The sequence below is a fragment of the Gossypium hirsutum genome, chromosome D11 (assembly GCF_007990345.1).
Source record: "Gossypium hirsutum isolate 1008001.06 chromosome D11, Gossypium_hirsutum_v2.1, whole genome shotgun sequence".
NCBI lineage: Eukaryota > Viridiplantae > Streptophyta > Magnoliopsida > Malvales > Malvaceae > Gossypium > Gossypium hirsutum.
This window is the reverse complement of record NC_053447.1, coordinates 13,647,974-13,668,429: the sequence shown is the minus strand read 5'-3', so window position 1 is coordinate 13,668,429 and position 20,456 is coordinate 13,647,974. Positions and strand designations below refer to the sequence as shown.

General features: G+C 32.1%; 3 protein-coding genes across 5 annotated transcripts; 1 reads left to right on the top strand and 2 right to left on the bottom strand.

The window, feature by feature from the left end:
* The first annotated feature begins 3,340 nt into the window (after window positions 1-3,340).
* LOC121223771 (alpha-galactosidase 1-like) lies at window positions 3,341-5,579 on the top strand. 2 transcript variants are annotated; one of them, XM_041106151.1, is made up of 6 exons: window positions 3,341-3,824; window positions 4,183-4,545; window positions 4,649-4,732; window positions 4,810-4,874; window positions 4,956-5,038; window positions 5,126-5,579. In XM_041106151.1, exons 2-6 carry the CDS (start codon window positions 4,448-4,450, stop codon window positions 5,222-5,224), a joined length of 429 nt encoding a protein of 142 aa, XP_040962085.1. In that variant the 5' UTR covers window positions 3,341-3,824; window positions 4,183-4,447; the 3' UTR covers window positions 5,225-5,579. The 2 variants fall into 2 exon arrangements, with proteins under 2 accessions (XP_040962085.1, XP_040962084.1); XM_041106150.1 differs by having other exon boundaries at window positions 3,341-4,545.
* A 1,521-nt stretch (window positions 5,580-7,100) lies between these two features.
* On the bottom strand, window positions 7,101-13,191 carry LOC107922779 (glutathione gamma-glutamylcysteinyltransferase 1). Of its 2 annotated transcripts, none has more exons than XM_016852946.2 (8): window positions 11,617-13,120; window positions 11,242-11,398; window positions 10,530-10,768; window positions 9,828-9,991; window positions 9,373-9,424; window positions 8,552-8,779; window positions 7,931-8,440; window positions 7,101-7,542 (listed from the first exon to the last, which is right to left on the bottom strand). In XM_016852946.2, exons 1-8 carry the CDS (start codon window positions 11,695-11,697, stop codon window positions 7,456-7,458), a joined length of 1,518 nt encoding a protein of 505 aa, XP_016708435.1. In that variant the 5' UTR covers window positions 11,698-13,120; the 3' UTR covers window positions 7,101-7,455. The 2 variants fall into 2 exon arrangements, with proteins under 2 accessions (XP_016708435.1, XP_016708436.1); XM_016852947.2 differs by having other exon boundaries at window positions 7,104-7,542; window positions 11,242-11,329; window positions 11,617-13,191.
* A 2,772-nt stretch (window positions 13,192-15,963) lies between these two features.
* LOC107923739 (CRIB domain-containing protein RIC7) lies at window positions 15,964-17,649 on the bottom strand. Its single transcript, XM_016853906.2, has 4 exons — window positions 17,300-17,649; window positions 17,106-17,212; window positions 16,898-16,955; window positions 15,964-16,816 (listed from the first exon to the last, which is right to left on the bottom strand). Exons 1-4 carry the CDS (start codon window positions 17,364-17,366, stop codon window positions 16,347-16,349), a joined length of 702 nt encoding a protein of 233 aa, XP_016709395.2. The 5' UTR covers window positions 17,367-17,649; the 3' UTR covers window positions 15,964-16,346.
* Between the last annotated feature and the right edge of the window lie 2,807 nt (window positions 17,650-20,456).

The window sequence follows — 20,456 nt, the reverse complement described above, 5'->3', positions numbered from 1 at the left end:
TGATGCACAAGGAGATGGACCATTCCAAGTACTTGAGAAAATAAATGACAATGCTTATCGCATTGATCTTCCTGGTGAGTATAGTGTTAGTGCTACTTTCCATGTTTTTGATATTTCTCCTTTTGAATTTGATGTAGGTTCAGATTCGAGGACGAATCTTCTTGAAGAGGGGGAGAATGATACGAGCCAAGGAGGTGACACTTAAGGGGTTATTTTTCCTAGTGGTCCAATCACTCGAAGCAAGGCACGACAATTAAAATCAAAGATGAATGCTTTTGTCCAAGACTTTGTTGCTACAAATTTAATTCATCATGTTGGTGACGTTGACAATACGGGAATGCAATTCACTGGACCAATCTTGGAATAGTGAAAGCCCATAAATTGGTGGATTAATCTTTTATGTATCTTATTATTATTTACTTAATTCTCATTGGTTGGGACACATCACTTATGAGTTAAGTAATTTTATTGGTTAGGTTATTATTTATTTATTTTCTTAGATAATTTTAAAGAGTTTTATTAGGATTTCAATTACTCTTGAAAGAGTTTTATTAAGATTCAATTACTCTTGTAATTTGCCTATAAATAGACTTGCTTTCTACACATTGGAGAGGAGGTGGAATAAAAAGAGAATATTTTGTTTTCTTTCAAATTTGTGTGAGGCAAATTTTTGAGAGTAGAGTGATTCTTCTCTTGCTATTTAGTTTGGAGTTTGTTACTTTCGAGGGTATTTCGGAGTTACAAATATTCAAATTTCTTTCCCGTTCATCGGTGTTCCTAGAGGTGCTTCTTCTAGGGGTTTCGTAGGGAGCCGCTCAATTATTAGCGTTTTTGGTTACAAGTTAACCAAGGGTTTCATAAGGCAAATCTATCTTTTTTTCCTTTTATTATTATTATTTAACTAATTTTATTTATTCTCGTTTTATTTCTAATTTGTGTTTCTCTTGTGTCTAGATCCGGGATTCCGCATCATTTAGTATGTGAGATTGATGCTATTCCTTTATGTCTCGCTTTCTCTATCTCCATCCTTTAGTTTGTTTCTTTGTTATCTGGTTTTTTTTAGTCTATATTTCTCGGGTTTGTAAATCGGTTGTTGATGACATTGCATGACATTGAAATGAATAACAGGAAAGTTAAAGTGCATCAAGGTGATGGTCGTTTTGAGCATACAAAATGGATGGATTTGAAAGCGGGGGGTACCATAGTTCAGATATGAAGCTTCGTGCTTAAATTCTTTTAGGCGGTTGACTTGTTATTGGCTGGTTTTAATTCATAAGATCAATGGTGGACTTCATTCAGCTTCATTGTTTAATTTCCAGCATTGGTCTTAATACTCACTGCATTTGCTTGCTTATGTCATTGGTATTTGTGGTGCTTTTTACTTGCAAGTTTAATGCAATGTAACATATGTTAACCAAAACAGAGTGTCAATACTCAATAGCGAATTGATGGTAGATCTTTGGAAATGTCATTATGTTTGGAGTTTTACCTATAATAGAAAAAGGAGGAGCAACAAGCTTTTCAAGTGCTTTAATTTCTTCCAATGAATGCTTGATTTATGTTTGTGCATGAACTGAGATATTGAGGCAGTACTACAACTTGTCAACAGATTTGCTTTATTGATCTTATTCAACATTGAGCCAATGTAAATTGAAGCAATTTCTTAAGCTCTTTCTGGATTTTGCAATAAGGAAAAGCAGAATCTTTTTAATTACTAAAACTTTTACATGGCATTATAAAATAATCAGAGAAGTATAAAATTTGTGTTTTTTTTTCCATATGATAAAATAAAAAACAGAATAAATTATAATTAAAATTTTTTTCTTTTACCATCATAGTAAGTATATATAATCCTTGTTTTTTTTTATAACACAATTATATTTAATGTTAAGAATTTATATATTTTTATTAAGTTATATTTAATAATAATTATTTTAAATTATATTTTATAGTACTATATATTATGATTTTAGTAAATTCATATAAGAATATTTAATACTAAAAATTTTATTAAATTATAAATTTTAATTAAAATATATTTAATAATTATTATTTCAAATTATATTTTATAGTATCATATATTATGATTTTAGTAAATTCATATAAGAATATTTAATACTAAAAACTTTATTAAATTATAAATTTTAATTAAAATATATTTAATAATTATTATTTCAAATTATATTTTATAGTATCATATATTATGATTTTAGTAAATTCATATAAGAATATTTAATACTAAAAACTTTATTAAATTATAAATTTTAATTAAAATATATTTAATAATTATTATTTCAAATTATATTTTATAGTATCATATATTATGATTTTAGTAAATTCATATAAAAATATTTAATACTAAGAATTTTATTAAATTATATATTTTAATTAAAATATATTTAATAATAATTATTTCAAATTATATTTTATAATATCATATATTATGATTTTAGTAAATCCATATAAGAATATTGATTATTAAGAATTTTATTAAATTATATATTTTAATTAAAATATATTTAATAATAATTATGTTAAAATATGATTAAATTATTTATTATTGATATCAATAATCTTATTAAAATTTAATAACAATAACAATAATCATTTACCTAAACAAATTTCTGCTAAGGGTATTCTAATCATTTTAATTTTTTTCCCTTATGCTATTACACCTCCATTCTATTCAACCAAACACAAGAATACTATTACGCCTCTATTTCATTACATTCAACCAAACAATTAAATTGTTATTACGCCTCTAATCCATTACGCCTCTATTCCATTACAGCGAACCAAACGTGCCCTAAGTTTGCTCTTGAAGGTCAGTATATTGTTGCACAATGGGGGTATTATTCTACAAGTAGGATTTTCTGCCCCATTGTGCAGAAATAAGATCCTTTCCAAATCTCTCTTTCAAAAAAAAAAAAAAAAACCTTTCCAACATTAAGTAATTCAACAATTTTTTGTTGAACTTCATATATTAATTAAAAAAAATTAAATAGTGAGTTTTCATTTTCAATGCAATCAAAGTTTTCAGCACTCAAATACAAACAAAATTTAGTTTAGGTTACAGAGTGCACTTGTAATGGTTAAACGAGTTTTCAACCAAATTAGTTAGGACTTAGGAGTTAGTACAGGATATAGAAATTGGTTCAGTTTCAACTAAAACCTCGCCTGCATGGCCGAGGGGATACCATCCATTGGTCCTCACTGCCATGGGAGAGGTTACTGCCTCCGAATGTCAATTCTTCCCCACTTTTCAATGGAAACAAACTCCCCCATAAAAAATGATTATTGGGGGGGGGGGAATGTCTTGCGTGCTATCTTAGGTTTTCACGTTCTTGGAACACACTAAGGATATGTTTGGTTCAGTGTATTACCTAATACAATACAGGCCGAATACGCGCGTATTACATGACGCCTCTAATCCGGCGTTTGGTTCGCTGTAATAGGCATTACGGGCGTAAACCAATCCCGACCTAATCCCCTTTTTCGCTGCTTTTGTAATCCCTTCCCAAATCCCTGTAATACCTATTACGTCCGCCTTCCGTCCCCTGCTCTCTGTTTTACCCTCCCTCTCTACCCGACCCTCTCCTATTCTGTCCTCAAAATTTCTCCTTCCATCTCCCACCGTTTTTGTTTATTATTCTGTCCTCATCGTTTCTTCAGTCTCTGTCTCCTCCCATTTCCTCCCAACCCTATCTGCAACTCTCTACTGCTCTTCAATATTTTCACAAAATTGGAAATACCTGATAGCTGAATCCAGTGAATCCTTTGAAAGTGAAGCGTTTTTCGGGTCATCACCTCTAATCCAATATCGGGTGAGTTTTATTTCGGACCGAAATTAATCTGCCAATTCTTTTGTTCGACAATCTTTTATCAAATATTTTTGCATGGTTATGAATCTTTAGTCTTCAGTAGTTTCTGTTGAAATTGCTATTTTATTTTATGAAATTGTTGCTGATTTCATTGGAATTATTGTATAATTGCACTTGTGGCTTTTTATTCTTCAGTAGTTTAATGCTGATTTCATGGTTATGAATCTTTTACTCTTCTGTAGTTTTGGTTAACGAAAGTTTTTCAGGGTAATGTACTTACTATTGATGCTCAATTGTATGAATCTTGCATAGGTTATATGACAATTGCTTATGGATTTAATAGTGTTTTCATTTTGTACAGGTATTATACTTGTAGTAAGACAATGCCTGGTTCACTCGGTTTCGAAGAACAGGATGCTAAAACCTTTGCTTCCTGGATATGATTTTCAGTGATCATTTCCCTTGTTTTAATTGAACCTAAAGCTTAATCAAGTTGGTTCGTGCGATAATTGTTTTGTATGCAGGGTATTGATTATTTGAAGTATGATAACTGTCACCATGATTGATCAAAGCCAATTGAAAAGTGGTGTAGTTGTCTTCTTTGTTTTGATTTGCAGCCATATTATATGCTTATATATTGCTTTAATTTTTCGTGTAGATATCCTGTTATGTCTAAAGCTTTGAAGAAGGCTGGCCGCCCCATATTCTTTTCTCTGTGTGAATGGTACTGTCTAAATCACAGTTTGATTTAAGCTTTTAATTTAAGTAACGATTTTCTGATTCTTTTTTTTTTTTACTTTGCCATGTGTTTGATTTTTGTTTCTTAGGGGAGAAATGCACCCTGCTAAATGGGGTTTCCATGTAGGAAATAGCTGGAGGACAACTCGTGACATAACTGATACATGGGAAAGGTAAAGATTTGTTAACGTATTTGGAGGATGTTAGAGTCGGCCTAGAGTATAACTTACGATATTTTGTTGCCTGGCAGTATGATTTCGAGAGCTGATCAAAATGAATTGTATGCTCAATATGCAAGGCCCGGTGGTTGGAATGGTTAGAGTTTTCTTCTAGTTCTGCAATTTTTTTTGAACCATATTAAATGTTTTGTGATTACAATTCTTGTTATATCGATAGATCCGGACATGCTTGAGATCGGGAATGGAGGGATGACGAAAGATGAATATATAGTACATTTCAGCTTATGGGCTATTTCCAAGGTATTACAATTGATATTCACCTTTTTTATGCTTGTTGATATGCATGATGTTGCATATCTGGTCTGAAAAACATGAATGCTATTGCAGGCTCCTCTTCTTCTTGGCTGCGACATAAGGAATATGACACAAGAGACTATAGAGATCATTTCAAACAAAGAGGTCATTGCTGTTAACCAATGTACATAATTAGAAGTACAGTTCTTCAAAAACGCTTTAATGCATCAATAGTTATCGAACTTTTTTAACTTAATGCGATCTTCTGCATTAGATTCTTATGGTATTCAAGCTAGGAAGGCTAGGATGCACGGTGATGAAGAGGTGAAACCTATGCAACAACCCCTTTTGCTTAACCATATGATCATATAACATGCTCGGATTGGGTCACTTTCTTTTCTTTTTTTCTTTTGGATTAGCATTTTGGAATTAGGAATTAGTTCTTTAATAATATTTGATGAAGAAAGCTTTCCTCTTTAATGTAGTTGGATTAGCACTTGTAATTAGTTTCTTAATAATATGAATGAAGTAAGCTTTTTTACTCCAATGTCAGATGTGGTTGCTGTACTCTTGCAGATTTTTTTCATATTTATTCATTAGATTCAAGTCATTGAAGATGATAAAAACAGAAATGAATTGGACTTAATTACTACAAATCCAGGTCTCCAAATTGTATTATATATTGTTAAAAGATTTGTTACTCTGCTATTTTAAAGCTTATCCACAATTATGAACCTCCACATTTATAGAAAGGGATTTTTTGGTCAAATTTTGCATAAAACAACTGCAGAGTGCAGGAATTTTGGACCATCTCATATATTTTATTTGCTTGAATAGTAAAAATATAATAATTTTTTGCCTGCAGTCCTTTGGTGGCTCAAACCATTGCTCAAAAGTCATTTTTCTTTGATAGTCCATGAAGACCTTGTCCAGATTGAAATTCCGAGAGTACTTGAATTACCTTATTGAATCAGGAACTTAATTCAATTGATTCATGAACCAAGATCACCCCGTAATTAAGTTTCCACTAAAGGGAGCTTTCATTTATGGGGACTAATCTTTGAATAGGACAAAAAGTTGAAAACCCAAGTTATTATTACTATTATGATCATGAACCCTAATTTCAAGATTGAAAACCGATGATCAGCGGTATGATGCATTGAGTAAAATTCCCGACCATCCAACTCAAATGATCGTTTTCTTTAGTTTACCTTCAATTGCCCGATTGGAATGGGTTAGGAGATTTCTTTCTTACCATTAAATATCAATGTTCAAACTTTTTGATGTTGTAAAACTATATAACATATGGATTTTAATGTACAATTTCATTTTCATCTAACCTTTTCTTAATATAAGTTAATTATGTTTATGCATAATATAATTCTCAAGTTATATATTGATTTTAGTAAATTCATATAAGAACATTTTATTATTAAGAATTTTATGAAATTATATATCACTATATAATTATATTTAATATTAATTATTTTAAATTGTATAAATTCATATAAGAAAATTTTTACTATCAAGAATTTTATGAAATTATATATTATTATTAAATTATATGTAATAATTATTATTTTAAATTATACAAATTCATAAACTATAATCATATTAGTTATAATAATTTTAAATTTTATTAAATCATATATTTAATTAAATCATATTAGTTATAATCATATATTATGATTTGAGTAAATTCATATAAGAATATTAATTATTAAGAATTTTATTAAATTATATATTTTAATTATATTATATTTAATAATAATTATGTTATTTTATATTTTACAGTATCATATATTATGGTTTGAGTAAATTCATATAAGAATATTAATTATTAAGAATTTTATTAAATTATATATTTTAATTAAAATATATTTAATAATAATTATATTTAAATATGATTAAATTATTTATTATTGATATTAATCTTATTAAAATTTAAATAAAATAATTTACCAAAACAAATTTCTGCTAATTATTAAGAATTTTATTAAATTATATATTTTAATTAAAATATATTAAATAATAATTATGTTTAAATATGATTAAATTATTTATTTTTGATAATAAATAATCTTATTAAAATTTAAATAACAATAACAATAATCATTTACCAAAACAAATTTATGCTAAGGGTATTCTGGTCATTTTAGTTTTCTCCATTATGCTATTACACCTCTATTACATTCAACTAAACACAGTTTTACTATTACGCCTCTATTCCATTACATTCAACCAAACAGTTGATTTGCTATTACACCTCTATTCCATTACACCTCTAATCCAATCCAATACACCTCTAATCCAATACAGCGAACCAAACGTGCTCTAATATTTACCCTTTTTTGTTAACAATATAAAGCAATTGGAAAATAATGAGAAGAGGAGGTCGAGGGAGGGGAAGATGGTGTAACATGCTAACATAAAGGTTCACCTAGATCCTCATCTACCTTATTCTCCTGGCATTTCTTCAGAATATGTAGCTGCCGTCGTAGGTGCAATACCTGCCATATCAATATATGCTATTAGTCACAACTCTTTGAAAGATAGATTCATAGTTTCATCAGTTAGCTAGATAATGGCTGCAAGACACTGCTCAAGCATAAAGGAAAACAATAATATAGTAAGGAACTCGTTCTGGGATATTGTTCTCTAGCATATATTGCTGCTATTTCTCAACGAAACTGAAATTTGGAATGAGAAAGGCAACTCACACTTGGTTATATATCATACTCCCAAAATTAGTCATATTCTCACACAGAACTCAAAACAATGACAGCAGCAACCAAAACTTTGTTTCATTACCATACACATTCAGTATTTTATAATATGCATTAATCCACAAAAGGTCAAAACAGTAGGAAGAATCAAAATTGACCGATATGATGTTACCTCTTCCTGGAGCAAAATGGGAAGATTCTCAGTTGAGACAAGAGAATACATTTCATTCAAAAGCTTCTCATCTTTGATACCGCGCCATGTTTCTGGAGGCAATGCCAGCAAAAGAGCTGTGAGAACATCATTTCCAGCTGGGTAAATCCCATTGCAATTACTTGGGCCAGAGCCACAACAGTTCAGTTTATTTGGGCATGAAGGAACCAGCACGTCAACACCCTGCTCAGAGCTACCATTTACCACTGTCCCAGACACCAATGTAATAGGCTTGTCACCATTAGCCCTCAAGCGTCTAATACATGTTTCCTGACAGCAATACCTCTCCGAAGAACCAAACGACCCAGACAAAAGTTCTGCACCTTGGCAACAAACTGTTGCAGCAATGTCAGGCAGGTTATTTTCATCACTTAAAGTGGGTGCATTTCTGCAGCATAGAGTCAGTGACGATAAAAATGCTACAATGTGCTTAAAAAGGCCAGTTTCCTGCACTTGTTTCAACACCTCTTCCTGGAAGGACAGAAACAACTTGTAGTGTAAAACTTTATAAAGAAATATAGCTGGCAGCTAAAATACTAAAAGGAAAAGGAAATAAAAACGGAAAATGGAGTTTTACAGCACCTTTAAAGAAAGCCTTCCATTCTCCTCTAGGCTAAGATTTTGACCACCATCTTCTCTTCTCCTAACTTCTGCAATCCACTTGATGAACTCTCCAAAATGCGATGGGAGTGATGAGAAAACAACTGAGAGAACTTTATGAACATCTTTCACATCATCCGTCTTTACAAGATTAGGAACATCATCCATTAAATACTTTGCAACTTTGACCCAGCTTTCATGCTTACAGCTCTGTGTAAAGAACAGACAAACAATCCATCACAAAAAAGGGGTAGAAAAAATTCAAAATTTCAGCTCTAATATATTAAATCATAGTGAGCAAAGCCAAGCCATGACCAAAAGCAACAATATAAGACTAGACATACTTCAAAACAAGGCAGTATAAAAGAATCCAAGACAAAGTCACCCCAGCACTACCCCACAAACTGTACCTAGAACACACATCTGCCGTCCAGAAGAGATGCAGTTTTACCAAATAAAAACGAAAACAAGTAGTTAACACCTGTACTAAACCAAAAATCAAGAAACTACACCTGACTAAACTTTTGAGAGAACATAAAATGGTACACAAATAAAAAGGTCAAACAAATGCTAGTTTGTTGATGAGAAAAAGAAGCCTTGTGTGGTTTTCATTATAATTCTTGTTATTGTAGTTGTATCAGATGCATCCTAACCATAATGCTGACTTTAGCATTCAACAGTAAGCTCATAGCCACACCACCACAAAATTAGTGAAAGGGGAAGTATGAATAATCATTTGAAAACATTTGGAATAATAGAACATCTCCACAGGTAAATTTTTAATGTGAAGATAACAAGAATACCAGGGTGTAAAGTAAGCCTGGATCTCTATGAGGCCTGGAAATAAGCAAGAACCTGGAAAATAAATCAACCACAGATGAGAATCTGCAATTACCACTTCTTTGTATCCCAATGTTAATATAGAAAACAAAAAATGACCGCACTACAGTTTTCAACATCTCATTTATCTGTTCTTCAGAATATATAAGAAAGCTGTGAAAGCTCAACCATATTACTACTTCTGTATCTTACAGAAATCCATAACTGACCACACTTCAAAAAATCACCAATATATACTGGATTTGGTATTTTACTTGATTTGCTGATCAACCATGCCCATGTCTAAATGAGACTTAATTATATTTCTTAATAATATTCAATCTTCCTCCAACACCAACCAAAAAAATGCTCCTTGTTAATAACAATTTGCTTAGATAACATTTGAGAACTAATTTGGAAAGCAGACAAAACCAAGTACCCTCTACATTGCCTCGTTGCTTCATCAACACTTTCCATGGCTTCCCAAAGCAGTCTCAGAGGAACCCAATGAGGGGGATACTTAAACCGAGCAACATCTAAAATCAGGGCCATGTCTCTTCCAGCATGATAACCACCAATAGGAGAAAAATGACCAGTCCCTGTCTGCAAAACATACAGGCAGTGGGATTCACCACTTAAAAGATGTAGAAAGATGCAACACAATTTGGATTTTAGAATTGGCACTAGTTCAATGAATAGCATAGTCAAAAGCATGGTACACTACATCAAAATGGAAGATTTAAAACACATAAATGATAAATAAATAATATTTAAGGATTGCTAGCTAATAATTGATTAACCGAAGATGCATGCGATAAGATTCAAATTATTTACAATTATAATCAGAATCATGTACAAATTGCCAAACAAAATTTCATTGACAGCTAATCTCATGACAAAGATGAAATTTATGTCTCTCCATATCATTTTTAAAATGCTTCCTGTTCACATTGCTTGCATGTCGCACTTTGTGACAAGTCATGAAATGAAAATAGACTGCAAAATCGGTGAAAAAGAAACCTTGTATTATTATAACCCAGGCTGCAAGTACCTGAGCTGATATGTATTCTGTTAAATAACATTATAACAAACAAAAGAGAAGGAAAATATACATACTATAAACTTTAAAGTTGAATCTCACCTGTTTAAAAGTTGCCCTATGATATGATGAAATTATATGACAATCATCAGAAGTGGAACATCTAACAACAAATTTACGGAAGTCATCCAAGGAGCTTTGATTAGTGCGGAAAGCTTGAACTTTCGCTCCAGCACAATGAGCCAGGCACACAAGTTTCCCAAATGATATCCCTTTCTCTTTAACCTTTTCCAAAGGCTCACAACAGTCGAGCATAGATTCATCGAACCACCTCCAAGGTCCTACAAAAGAAACTTATAACTGCTCACTGTATACTTTTAGACGACAGAAAACAAATTCAGCAGATCATGGATAAAATATTTATAACAAAGTATTACTGTGTGAGAGATCAAAGAAACGCTACTTCAATCACAGGTGGCTGTGTTCAGACTAATCAAAATATTAGCAAAATTATAGATGTGAATAGGACCAAATTATATAATACCAACTGAAGGCAAAATTTAAATGTTACAAACACATGGATGACAAGATATTAAAGCACTTTCAAAGTTAGAAAAGCCATATGCAAAACTACATTTAGACTATTTGAAATTCATATAATTCCACTACAAGTGCTACGTTCCTCCTCGCTAGATTGCAAAAACAACCACTTCTTGAAGATAAGAAACAATTTGATGGTTGAAATAATCTATAAAACAATTTATTTAATGCAGAGACAAGCTGGAAAAGAAGTCAACTCGGTTCTAGAAGTTACCCTTCCATTTTCTTCCAGGGTCAATAGCAAGGGCATTCAAGACCATGGAAAGACTGGCTAATCCACAGTAAGCTGGCTCCGATTGTGTCTGAAAGTAAGATATCAACTTATAAAATCCTTCCATCGTCCCATTTTGAATCGCTTCGATGAAAAGTTGCTACAGTTCCAAGACATTACAAGCAACTGAATACATTAAAATATAATCATTAAAGCAAACTTCCCATCTATAAAACATACATTATACAAATTCCTCTGATTCTTTAACTAGAAATTACAGTCAAATAAAAATTATGCGAACAATAATCTTTCTGGCAGATGATTTAAAAAAAACCCTAAATAACAGAAAAAAGCTAAAAACCGAGAAGCGTTGATTACCTTTCCATCGGAGGAAGCGAAGTCGACGGCTGGAGGTGAAGGAAGAACTCGTTTATACAAACCAGCCATCGCCATCTTCATTTTGCTTTGGTTTTCTCGATTTATACTAATTATATTGTCCCCCCTTTTTTGGAGTGATTTTTTTTCTCAAAATTTCTCCAGAAAGGAAACTGAAGATTTCGCACAATCAAAGTCAGTTTCTGAGCTTAGAACTCGTTGACTCCAAAGCGTGGTTCGATACGCCGTTACGCTTGTCTTGGTCAAGGAGACACACACAATACTAAACACAAGAAAGAAAGAGATGCAACAATAACGCCGTTACTCGTCCCCCGCCTAAACTTACCAGTTCCGAAATAAGTAAAAGGAAAGGTATTTATTAGGGGATTTTCACTTTTCAGTGCGATTACGACTTTTTCTTTTGCAGCGAAGTCAACATTGTCAAAATTAATTCAACTAGGTGTTAAATTGGTAAAATTTCATGGCGGGCCTTGGCCTATTTCTAATGGTTGGGCTTCACCTTCATCAGTGAGTTGTACCTTTACCATAAATTCTTTCAAATGGAAATTGGAGAAAAGAAACAGCTTACACAGTAATCATTCTAAGATGTTGTAACGCATTACAATCCTTAAGACCGGCTCTGGAGAAGTGTGAATACATGAAGACCAAGAGGTAGATCAACAGCATCATTACCTAATCCATCAGCTACATAATTTCCTTCCCTCTACGTATGGATGGTAACCACCTCCCATTCTCTTCCCAATAGCTCCTAAATATATCTAATGATCGAATTTCAGAGCTGCCTATTTTCCTGCTATTTATTGCATTGACAGCAATGGAGCTATCAAGCTCTAACATAATCTGTCGATAGCCCATTTTCCATGCCTGATCAACACCATCTAATGCTCCCCACAGTGCAATAGTCTATATTTCTTGCAAACCCGATGATCCATCTCCCCACCCCACCAGAAAACTCAATTCCTTGTCCTGCCTTCAGTGCACCATAGAGTTCACCTTTAACCATCCCGTGGGAGGAGGGTTCCAACGAATCGAACGCCATGTCCTTATTCCAGTACCAACAGTGGTCTTCGCTACGCTAGCGGTAGCACACAAGTAAATTCCTCCAGCAACCGCTGGCATCTATCTATAATACTCTCTGTTTCAACAAAATTATCATCAAATAACACCCTGTTTCTTCTCTTCCATAATTCCCAACAAACAGTTCCGAATAGCAAATCCCAATCTCTAGAATCTTTAGCAAAGAAATCTGGCTTAGTAAAGTTCAAGCAAAGCCATTACTTCAGTTCTAGACTTCGAAACTCATTTAACTTGTCAGGTTTGATGAACCTGGTCCAAGTCGAGACAGGCACAAAACAACCCCTAATCAATATCCTCAATGGCAGTCCCACATAAATTACAGTACGCACTAACAGTTAAGTGTCTTCATTTGACGATGAGAAGTGTTCTATTTAAGACGAAGGGACAGACTAGTCGATCAGTCATCGGCCGACCACCAAAGAAGCTCAAGCAGTTGAAGTGGGTTTCAGTGAGAGCCAATTTTTGGCTTAAAAATCTAACGCACCGAAGGTGTTTTTACATCCAAAGGTGCCAAGAGAGAAGGAGATTTTTTCAAACCACATAAAAGCTTGGGTGGCCAAAAAAAAACCCAACCTTGAGCATTCATTTAATGATTATTATATAAAGTTGACATTTGTCTTCACGTGATAATATAGATGTTATTTATCAATTAAGTCACGTAAAAATTTTAAAGGTACGGTCTGTCTCATTCCCTTAAAATATTTTCCATTTTTTTAAAAATAGAGTGATATTTTTTGAAATACGATATTTTTTCGACATTTGATTAAATTTAAGTAAAATATTTTGAATTATTAATTTGTTAAATTCTTTTGAATTTATTTGTTTCAATTAAAAATATTTATTTTGATTTCCATTAATTAATTTATAAAACTAAAATTGAGATAATTTTATCCTCATCAAATCTCGAGTCTTTCTTTTACGATGTTCTTGGAATTCTTTTATTATTTATTAGAGGTTGAGAAGTTTTTCCCCATTCTTCAGGTTGGGTCTCAACCTCCATTAGCAATGCCACTACTTCCTTCATCGGTAGACGTTCTGTAGGTGGAAAATCACACAAAACATTGCAATACCAGTGCTTGAAGCATTTCCTGAACAAGTTGGTCCCTCAAAGCTTTAGCATCGAGAATCAATGTCACCGGTGAGGGAGAAAGCCCGGTAAGAGATGAGCAAAAAGGGGAGAGTAGGTGTTTACGGAATGAACTTTTGGGTGTAAAATGAATTACCCAATCTTCGGGATTATGGTTGTTATTTGGGTTTATGGTTACTTGTTTTAATAATATCATTTCGAAGGTTCGAATTTGTAAAATCTTCTTAGAGTACAACATGTCTCACTTAGACATAAAATAAATAAATAATTAAAACAAATTCAAAATAAGTAAATTTTTATTTCTCTACTCCAAAAATAAGTCACTTATAGAAGTTTAATATTACCCACTGAAATTAGTTTATTATTGACATATATACTAAAACATAGTGAAAAATAATACTTCAACCCAATGTAGCATAAATGTGTCATTTAAGTATAGATATAGCAAAAAACACTACATTCGACCCACGATATAACAACCACCCTTTATAATAACATTTTAATATAACAGTCAAGTTTGTTGTAAAAGTGACTTTTATATTTTACTTTTACCCTCTCTAACGACAATCATATAAAGTAAGAAGTACGCTCTTTACAAAATAACTTCTCTATAATAAACTCTTATTTTAAATTTTAGTAAAACTAATTTTATTTCTAAGTGAAATAAAAATAATAAATTATAGTGAAGATATTATTTCTATAAAATGTTTACTTATATAAAAATATTTTAATAACATTTTATTAAAAGAAAATAATCTTTAATAAATAGAATTGCATTTGTAAATTTTATTAAAGATGTAATATAAATTTCACTAGTTAATATTATTATTAAATTATAGTATTTTAATTATAAAATTAAAAAAACTAAATATAATCTAAATCTTGAATGTTTGTTTTGGGTGTTTTAAATGTGTATAACAATCATCTTTTTATAACATTTAAAATTTTAACAAACAAAATGAATCGTTATAAGGAGGGTTGAGGAATATTTTATAACATTGGCAAAAACTTTGAAACTATATTATGATACTGTCATTTTCTCCATTCATCACCTACTTTGTCCCTATTTTTGGCATCTTTTGCTTACCGTTTTCGAGTCGGGAGTTCGTTTCTGCTCTAGCAAGTAACCACAGGATTAAGCAAGAAAAGCCAAAGGCAAATTTTGGTAATTCTTTTTTGTTTTCGTATTATTTAGAGCAAATTGCATCCCATACGTTGTCATTTCTGAAGACAATCTTTTGTAAAATAGACGATTGCCATATCTCAACTAGTACAATCTTTCCATGCAACAACAGTCGTTCCTCGTTACTTGTCGTTCAATAATGTTGCTTTCATAGATAAATTGGAGTACGTCCCCATCAATTTCCAACGATTGATTTTATTCCCTAGGTTTTTTTATTGATCTTCAGCTAACTAAAAAAAACTCTTTCTCCTCGATTCTATCCAGGGAGTGCGATAGGGGCTAACAGGGCCCTGAACTCTTAATATAAAAAATTACATTTTTTATCTTTTAAAATTTATAAAATTATAAGTCAGTTACCTTAATTTAATCTCTTAAAATCATAATTTAATTCTGAGCTCGAGAAAATATATAACATGGGATTGGTCGGGGCAATTCCAATTTCCACGGGGGTGCATTGAGGAACTTGTGTTATTTAGGACTTGATAACAACAGGCTTCAAAGGAAAGTGCCTGAGGGGTTTGGGTTCTCAGAGTTTGTAAGTGAACTCAATTTGGAAAGCAACAATATGAATGGAAGAGTTCCTTTCCCTGCTAAATTCACCACTATAAGATTGGTGAAAAGTTAAGGTTAAAGGGTAATCTAAAACTGTGTGTTGACGAGAAATTAAGCCATGGCAAAAGCATTGGCAGCAGCTCGAGGTATTGAATGCAGCAAGGCAGACATTCCCGATGTTGTCCTCTTCAATGTGTGATATAATGTTGGGCTGTTATCATATTCTTTTTCATACAAAGGTGTTGTTTTAGGGGCTTCTTATGGTTTTCGTTTGATTGTTTATCATTGACAAATGGAAAAAAAAATACAGATAGATATTACAGAAACAAGCTAATAGGATTGTATTACGATGGGTTTAAGACATGTAATTACTTTCTTCTCCATTCTGTTTTTGTCCAACAATCAACAAGTTACGTAATTACAACTGATGTAAACTTGAACCATTCATTATTATCTATAAAAAAATCAATCAAATCATAGTATAGCCATGATCATCAGTTTGATCTGATTGACTATCCCTTCTCATCATGACAGTTAGATTTAGACAAGGCTGAGTGTATGAGTGCTTTGAAAGTTTTCATCCATTGAAAGCTGAACCACTGAATCAGTTCCAAGTTTCAACAATGAATTCCAATGGAGCTTTGTACTCATACAAGGTTAGGTTTCCTCGATGTGAGAAAAAGGAAACGAAACCAGAAAAAAAAACCAAGTATATGGTTTCTACTAAAGCAAAAGAGAGTCTAGCTAGTAGCTATCAGGTGTTTACTGTATACAACAAAAAAACAATGGTACCACCAACATTAGAATATTCCCTCAAGAATCCCCTCCTTCAAAAGCTGAAGCATTACTTAGTCGTTCATCTCGGTCTAATCCACCAGCAATAGAGCCAGCATCGGATCCGATATCGGAGTCTCGGGTCTTGGAGCGCCTGGAGGATCCATCAACAGACTCTTTGGACTTATTTCGTCGACTACTTTTCTTAGGGACGCCAGAGGGGTCTTGGGAGTTTGAGTCAGTAGCTGGGTTTGGATCCTTTGATTTTTTCTTATGCTTGGTGGTGCCATCTGAAGCTTCCTTGGAAGAAGAGCTCTTGGAACTCTTCTTTGAGTGCTTAGGTTTATCTGGCTTTTCCTTGGAAGGTTTATCTCCTTTTTCCTTCACTGTAGACTCTTCTTTACTAGTCTTGGTTGAAGTTGAACTGCGCTTCGATGATTTAGGCACTTCTGCCATGTCTGTTACTGATGATGAACTTTGACCCTTGGAACCTTCTCGGTTGATCCCATCTGACATTTGGTATGAAATAAAATTATTAAAATTTCCAAGAGATTGAACTATCGTTCCATGAAGAAACTGATATATGGTACCTTGAGAGACACATTTGGCAGGATCATCATCCCGACCGTCTGATTTAAACTCATTCATCTGCATGTAAAATGAAAGCCAGAATTCAATCATGGCTTTCTTTTACTTAGGGGAATGTTAATTGTGTAATCATAAAAGAAGAAGAAATAAAAAATAAAAAATAAAAACACTTGATTATCCTAGTAACGAAAGTAGTTTCTTTCAATTTACCCAGCTGGGTGCAGAGTTTACTGATGATGGCCCATCCCATCCTATATGAGCCACATGCTTTACATCTGTTGGCAAACCAATCTGCATTTCAGGCTCTTTCTCATTTTCTGCAAAAACACAAAGTTCAAACATTTTGTCATTCCAATCTGAAAACCCTCTTTTTTTTTTTTTTTTGAAAAGAGAGAAATACATACCAAAAATTTCAGAAATATATCTAAGGCCTTTTAAAAGGCCCTTCATCTTATTGTTTGAAGATGACATCTTCCAGTCTCACCCTCGAGGCTTTGATGCTAAAAACTTAAACAAACCTCTTAAGCTTCAAAGATGAAAGAAGAACAAAACTTGGTGTGTGATGCAAAGAGAAAGAAATTTGCATCACCTGATGCCTGCAACATATGAAAAGGAGATCAAATCCTTTTTTTTCTTTCTTTCAAGAAACAGGAATCAATTTTAAAGTCAAAATAAAAAAAGAAAAAAGTTAATATTTGATCAAAAACGTCTGACTGTTTTTGACAAAGGTGTGATTAGGGTGGTGGTGTGGAGAAAAAAAAGATAATAATAATTAGGAAATGGAAAATTTCTGATTTAAACAAAAGTTTCGTTAATTCAATGGCACTCCATCATCTCACAGTTATGATTAGTTAATCTAAATCAATAACTTGTCGATAATTTAGGTATGCGTATGAACGAATGACCAGACATGTTCTATGTTTCTTTTTTTCTTCATAACACTAAATATAGGCAGGTTTTAACAAACTCTCTTATTTAGTAACAACATATAGATTATTGGGATTATTCCTGTTTTATTTTAAGTGTTTTTTTTTCATTATAGAATATAAAACATTTGACTTTCTTCATTCCGTTTAAATTCGGTTGATGAGTTTAGGATATGCATACATGTTAAATACATGTGTATCTAATTTATTTATATTTTAGATGATGTTTTCTTATTTACATTTAAAACTATATCAAATATAAATGTTATATACGAGAAATTATTTTATGGACCTTTCTCACTACATCATTTATGATCTTTTTTCAATTATTTAATGACATTTCAGTAATTTTTTTTATGTCATTGATATATAATTTTGATAATTTTTTTACCCGGAACCTTGTTCCCCGAACCCTAAGCTTGAAACACCAAACCTTGAACATTGAACCTCAAACCCAAAACACTAAATCTCAAGTTTCAAACCTTGAACCTTGAATCCAAAACATTGAGTTCAAAGTTCAAAGATTGGGTTTTGAGTTCATGGTAAAAAAAAATACCAAAATAATATATCAATGACATGAAAAAAAATTACTAAAATGTTATTAAATAATTGGAAAGGGACTATAGATGACGTGGTGGGAAGGGTCCGTAAAATAATTTCTCGTTAAATACAAATAAAAATGTTAAGTTATTAATATTAAATTATGTCAAATCCATCTTGTGTGTTGGATAAAGAAAGACTTAATATTAAGAATATATTTACAAATTTTTATTGAATATTTTTTATATAATTTTTATTACTATCCATGACCTCTAACTCTTAAAACAAAAGATAATATGCAGTTAAGCATGCTTGAGCTCACGTTTTTCTACCTATTATAACAATAATAATACCAATTAAATTGTGACTCAATTGGCTATTTAATAATTGAATAATAGATAGAGTGCTAAAGTACTTATGTTTAAACCCTTATTAATCTCGGGTTCAATCTCTAAACATTTTATTTTTAGTGGTTTTATTTATAAAATTTCATATAAAATAATAAAAGACAAAATCACCATTATATTAATTTAATTGTATCATCCATTAACGAGTCTCAATTCAATTGTAAAACTACCAAAAATAAATTGCCTGTACAAAGTAATAAATATTATTTTGAGAGTATTTATATCTTTTCATATTTTAGTAAATCTAGAAAAATACATACAAATGATAAAAATTATAGTATTTGAACGTAAAACATCATAACATTTACTATCTCAATTTTAACATTTCAATTGAAGCCACTTTTAATTTTCAAATAATTTTTTTTATTAATTTGTTGTATAATTCTTTTTCACCCCAGTTGTGTGTCATAATCTAGTATCCTTTACATTCTTAAAAAATGATTTTAAGTGACATTATCTCAATCAACTACGTTATATATATAAATAAATTAATATTCATTACTTTTTTTAAAAAAATTAAATAATTTTCTAAGTTGACATGGAATCAACTTGACACCAATTTAATGAACTACATTAAATATAGTATATATATTCTATTTTTTTTATCAAGAATACAGAGATGGATCTCGAATACTCAAGCTAACCCATTCTGAAATCTCCATACACTAGAACTCACTTACTCTGTGTTCTTGAATTAACATCAACCAAACTTACCTTGCCACGAATTCGACATCTTCCATAACATTTGATCGACATTATATTGACAGCGTTGGGGTGGTGGAAAAGAATATGAGCATGCGGGAGGAAGTGAGGCGCGCTTTGGCAGGTTTAAATTTACAGCAAGGTAGCAACAGCCAACGAGTCGGTCGATTAATCTGCTGGGAGAGGCCGCTAGATGGCTGGAACAAAGTATACACTGATGGTGCTTTGAATACGAATGTGGGACAGGCTGCGCCGGCAGGAGTGGTACGAGATTACAACGGGAGGTGGTTACGGGGTTCTGGATCTTATGCAATCATTGATGTTAAGTTGTAGGGAATCTATGACGGAAGGTTTTAATTGAAACCGACAGCTTGGATGTTGTTCATATGTTGGGGAAGCAAGCGTGTGCCTCATCACATGATGCGGTGGTACGTTGGATCATGGTTATGCTTCAATGAGATTGGGTTGTTCGTGTGACGCATGTTCACGGGGACAGCATGGCAACCTTGGCGTTGGATAGGGAACTTGGTTTGAGCGCGCTAGACAACCCTCCCCAAGAAGTTGATCATTTTTTGTTTGAAGATGTTAATGGATTAGGAACACGACAAGTCCCTGTGTAATTTAGGAACTTTCCCTCTGTCAACTTAAAAAGAATAGAGAGATGGGCTTTAGCAGTGTAAGTCATTTGATTTGCCCATACATCAATGGTTAATTAGTTGTCATATTATACACAGGAAATTTGGTTGAAATTTATTGTTAAGTTTTTTTTTTTTTAGAAATGGTCTTTGCTCTTTCTTCCTATTTTAAGGTTTGTGAAACAAGATTAAAAAATCCTAAGGAATTATCAACTCTAATTCTACATCAAGTGGCATTATATATTTATGAAAATAATATTATTCTAAATATACATCCAATATTAAATTTTAATTTACATAATATCAACACCTTAATACATTAAGTATAAAGTTAATAGAATATATAATTCT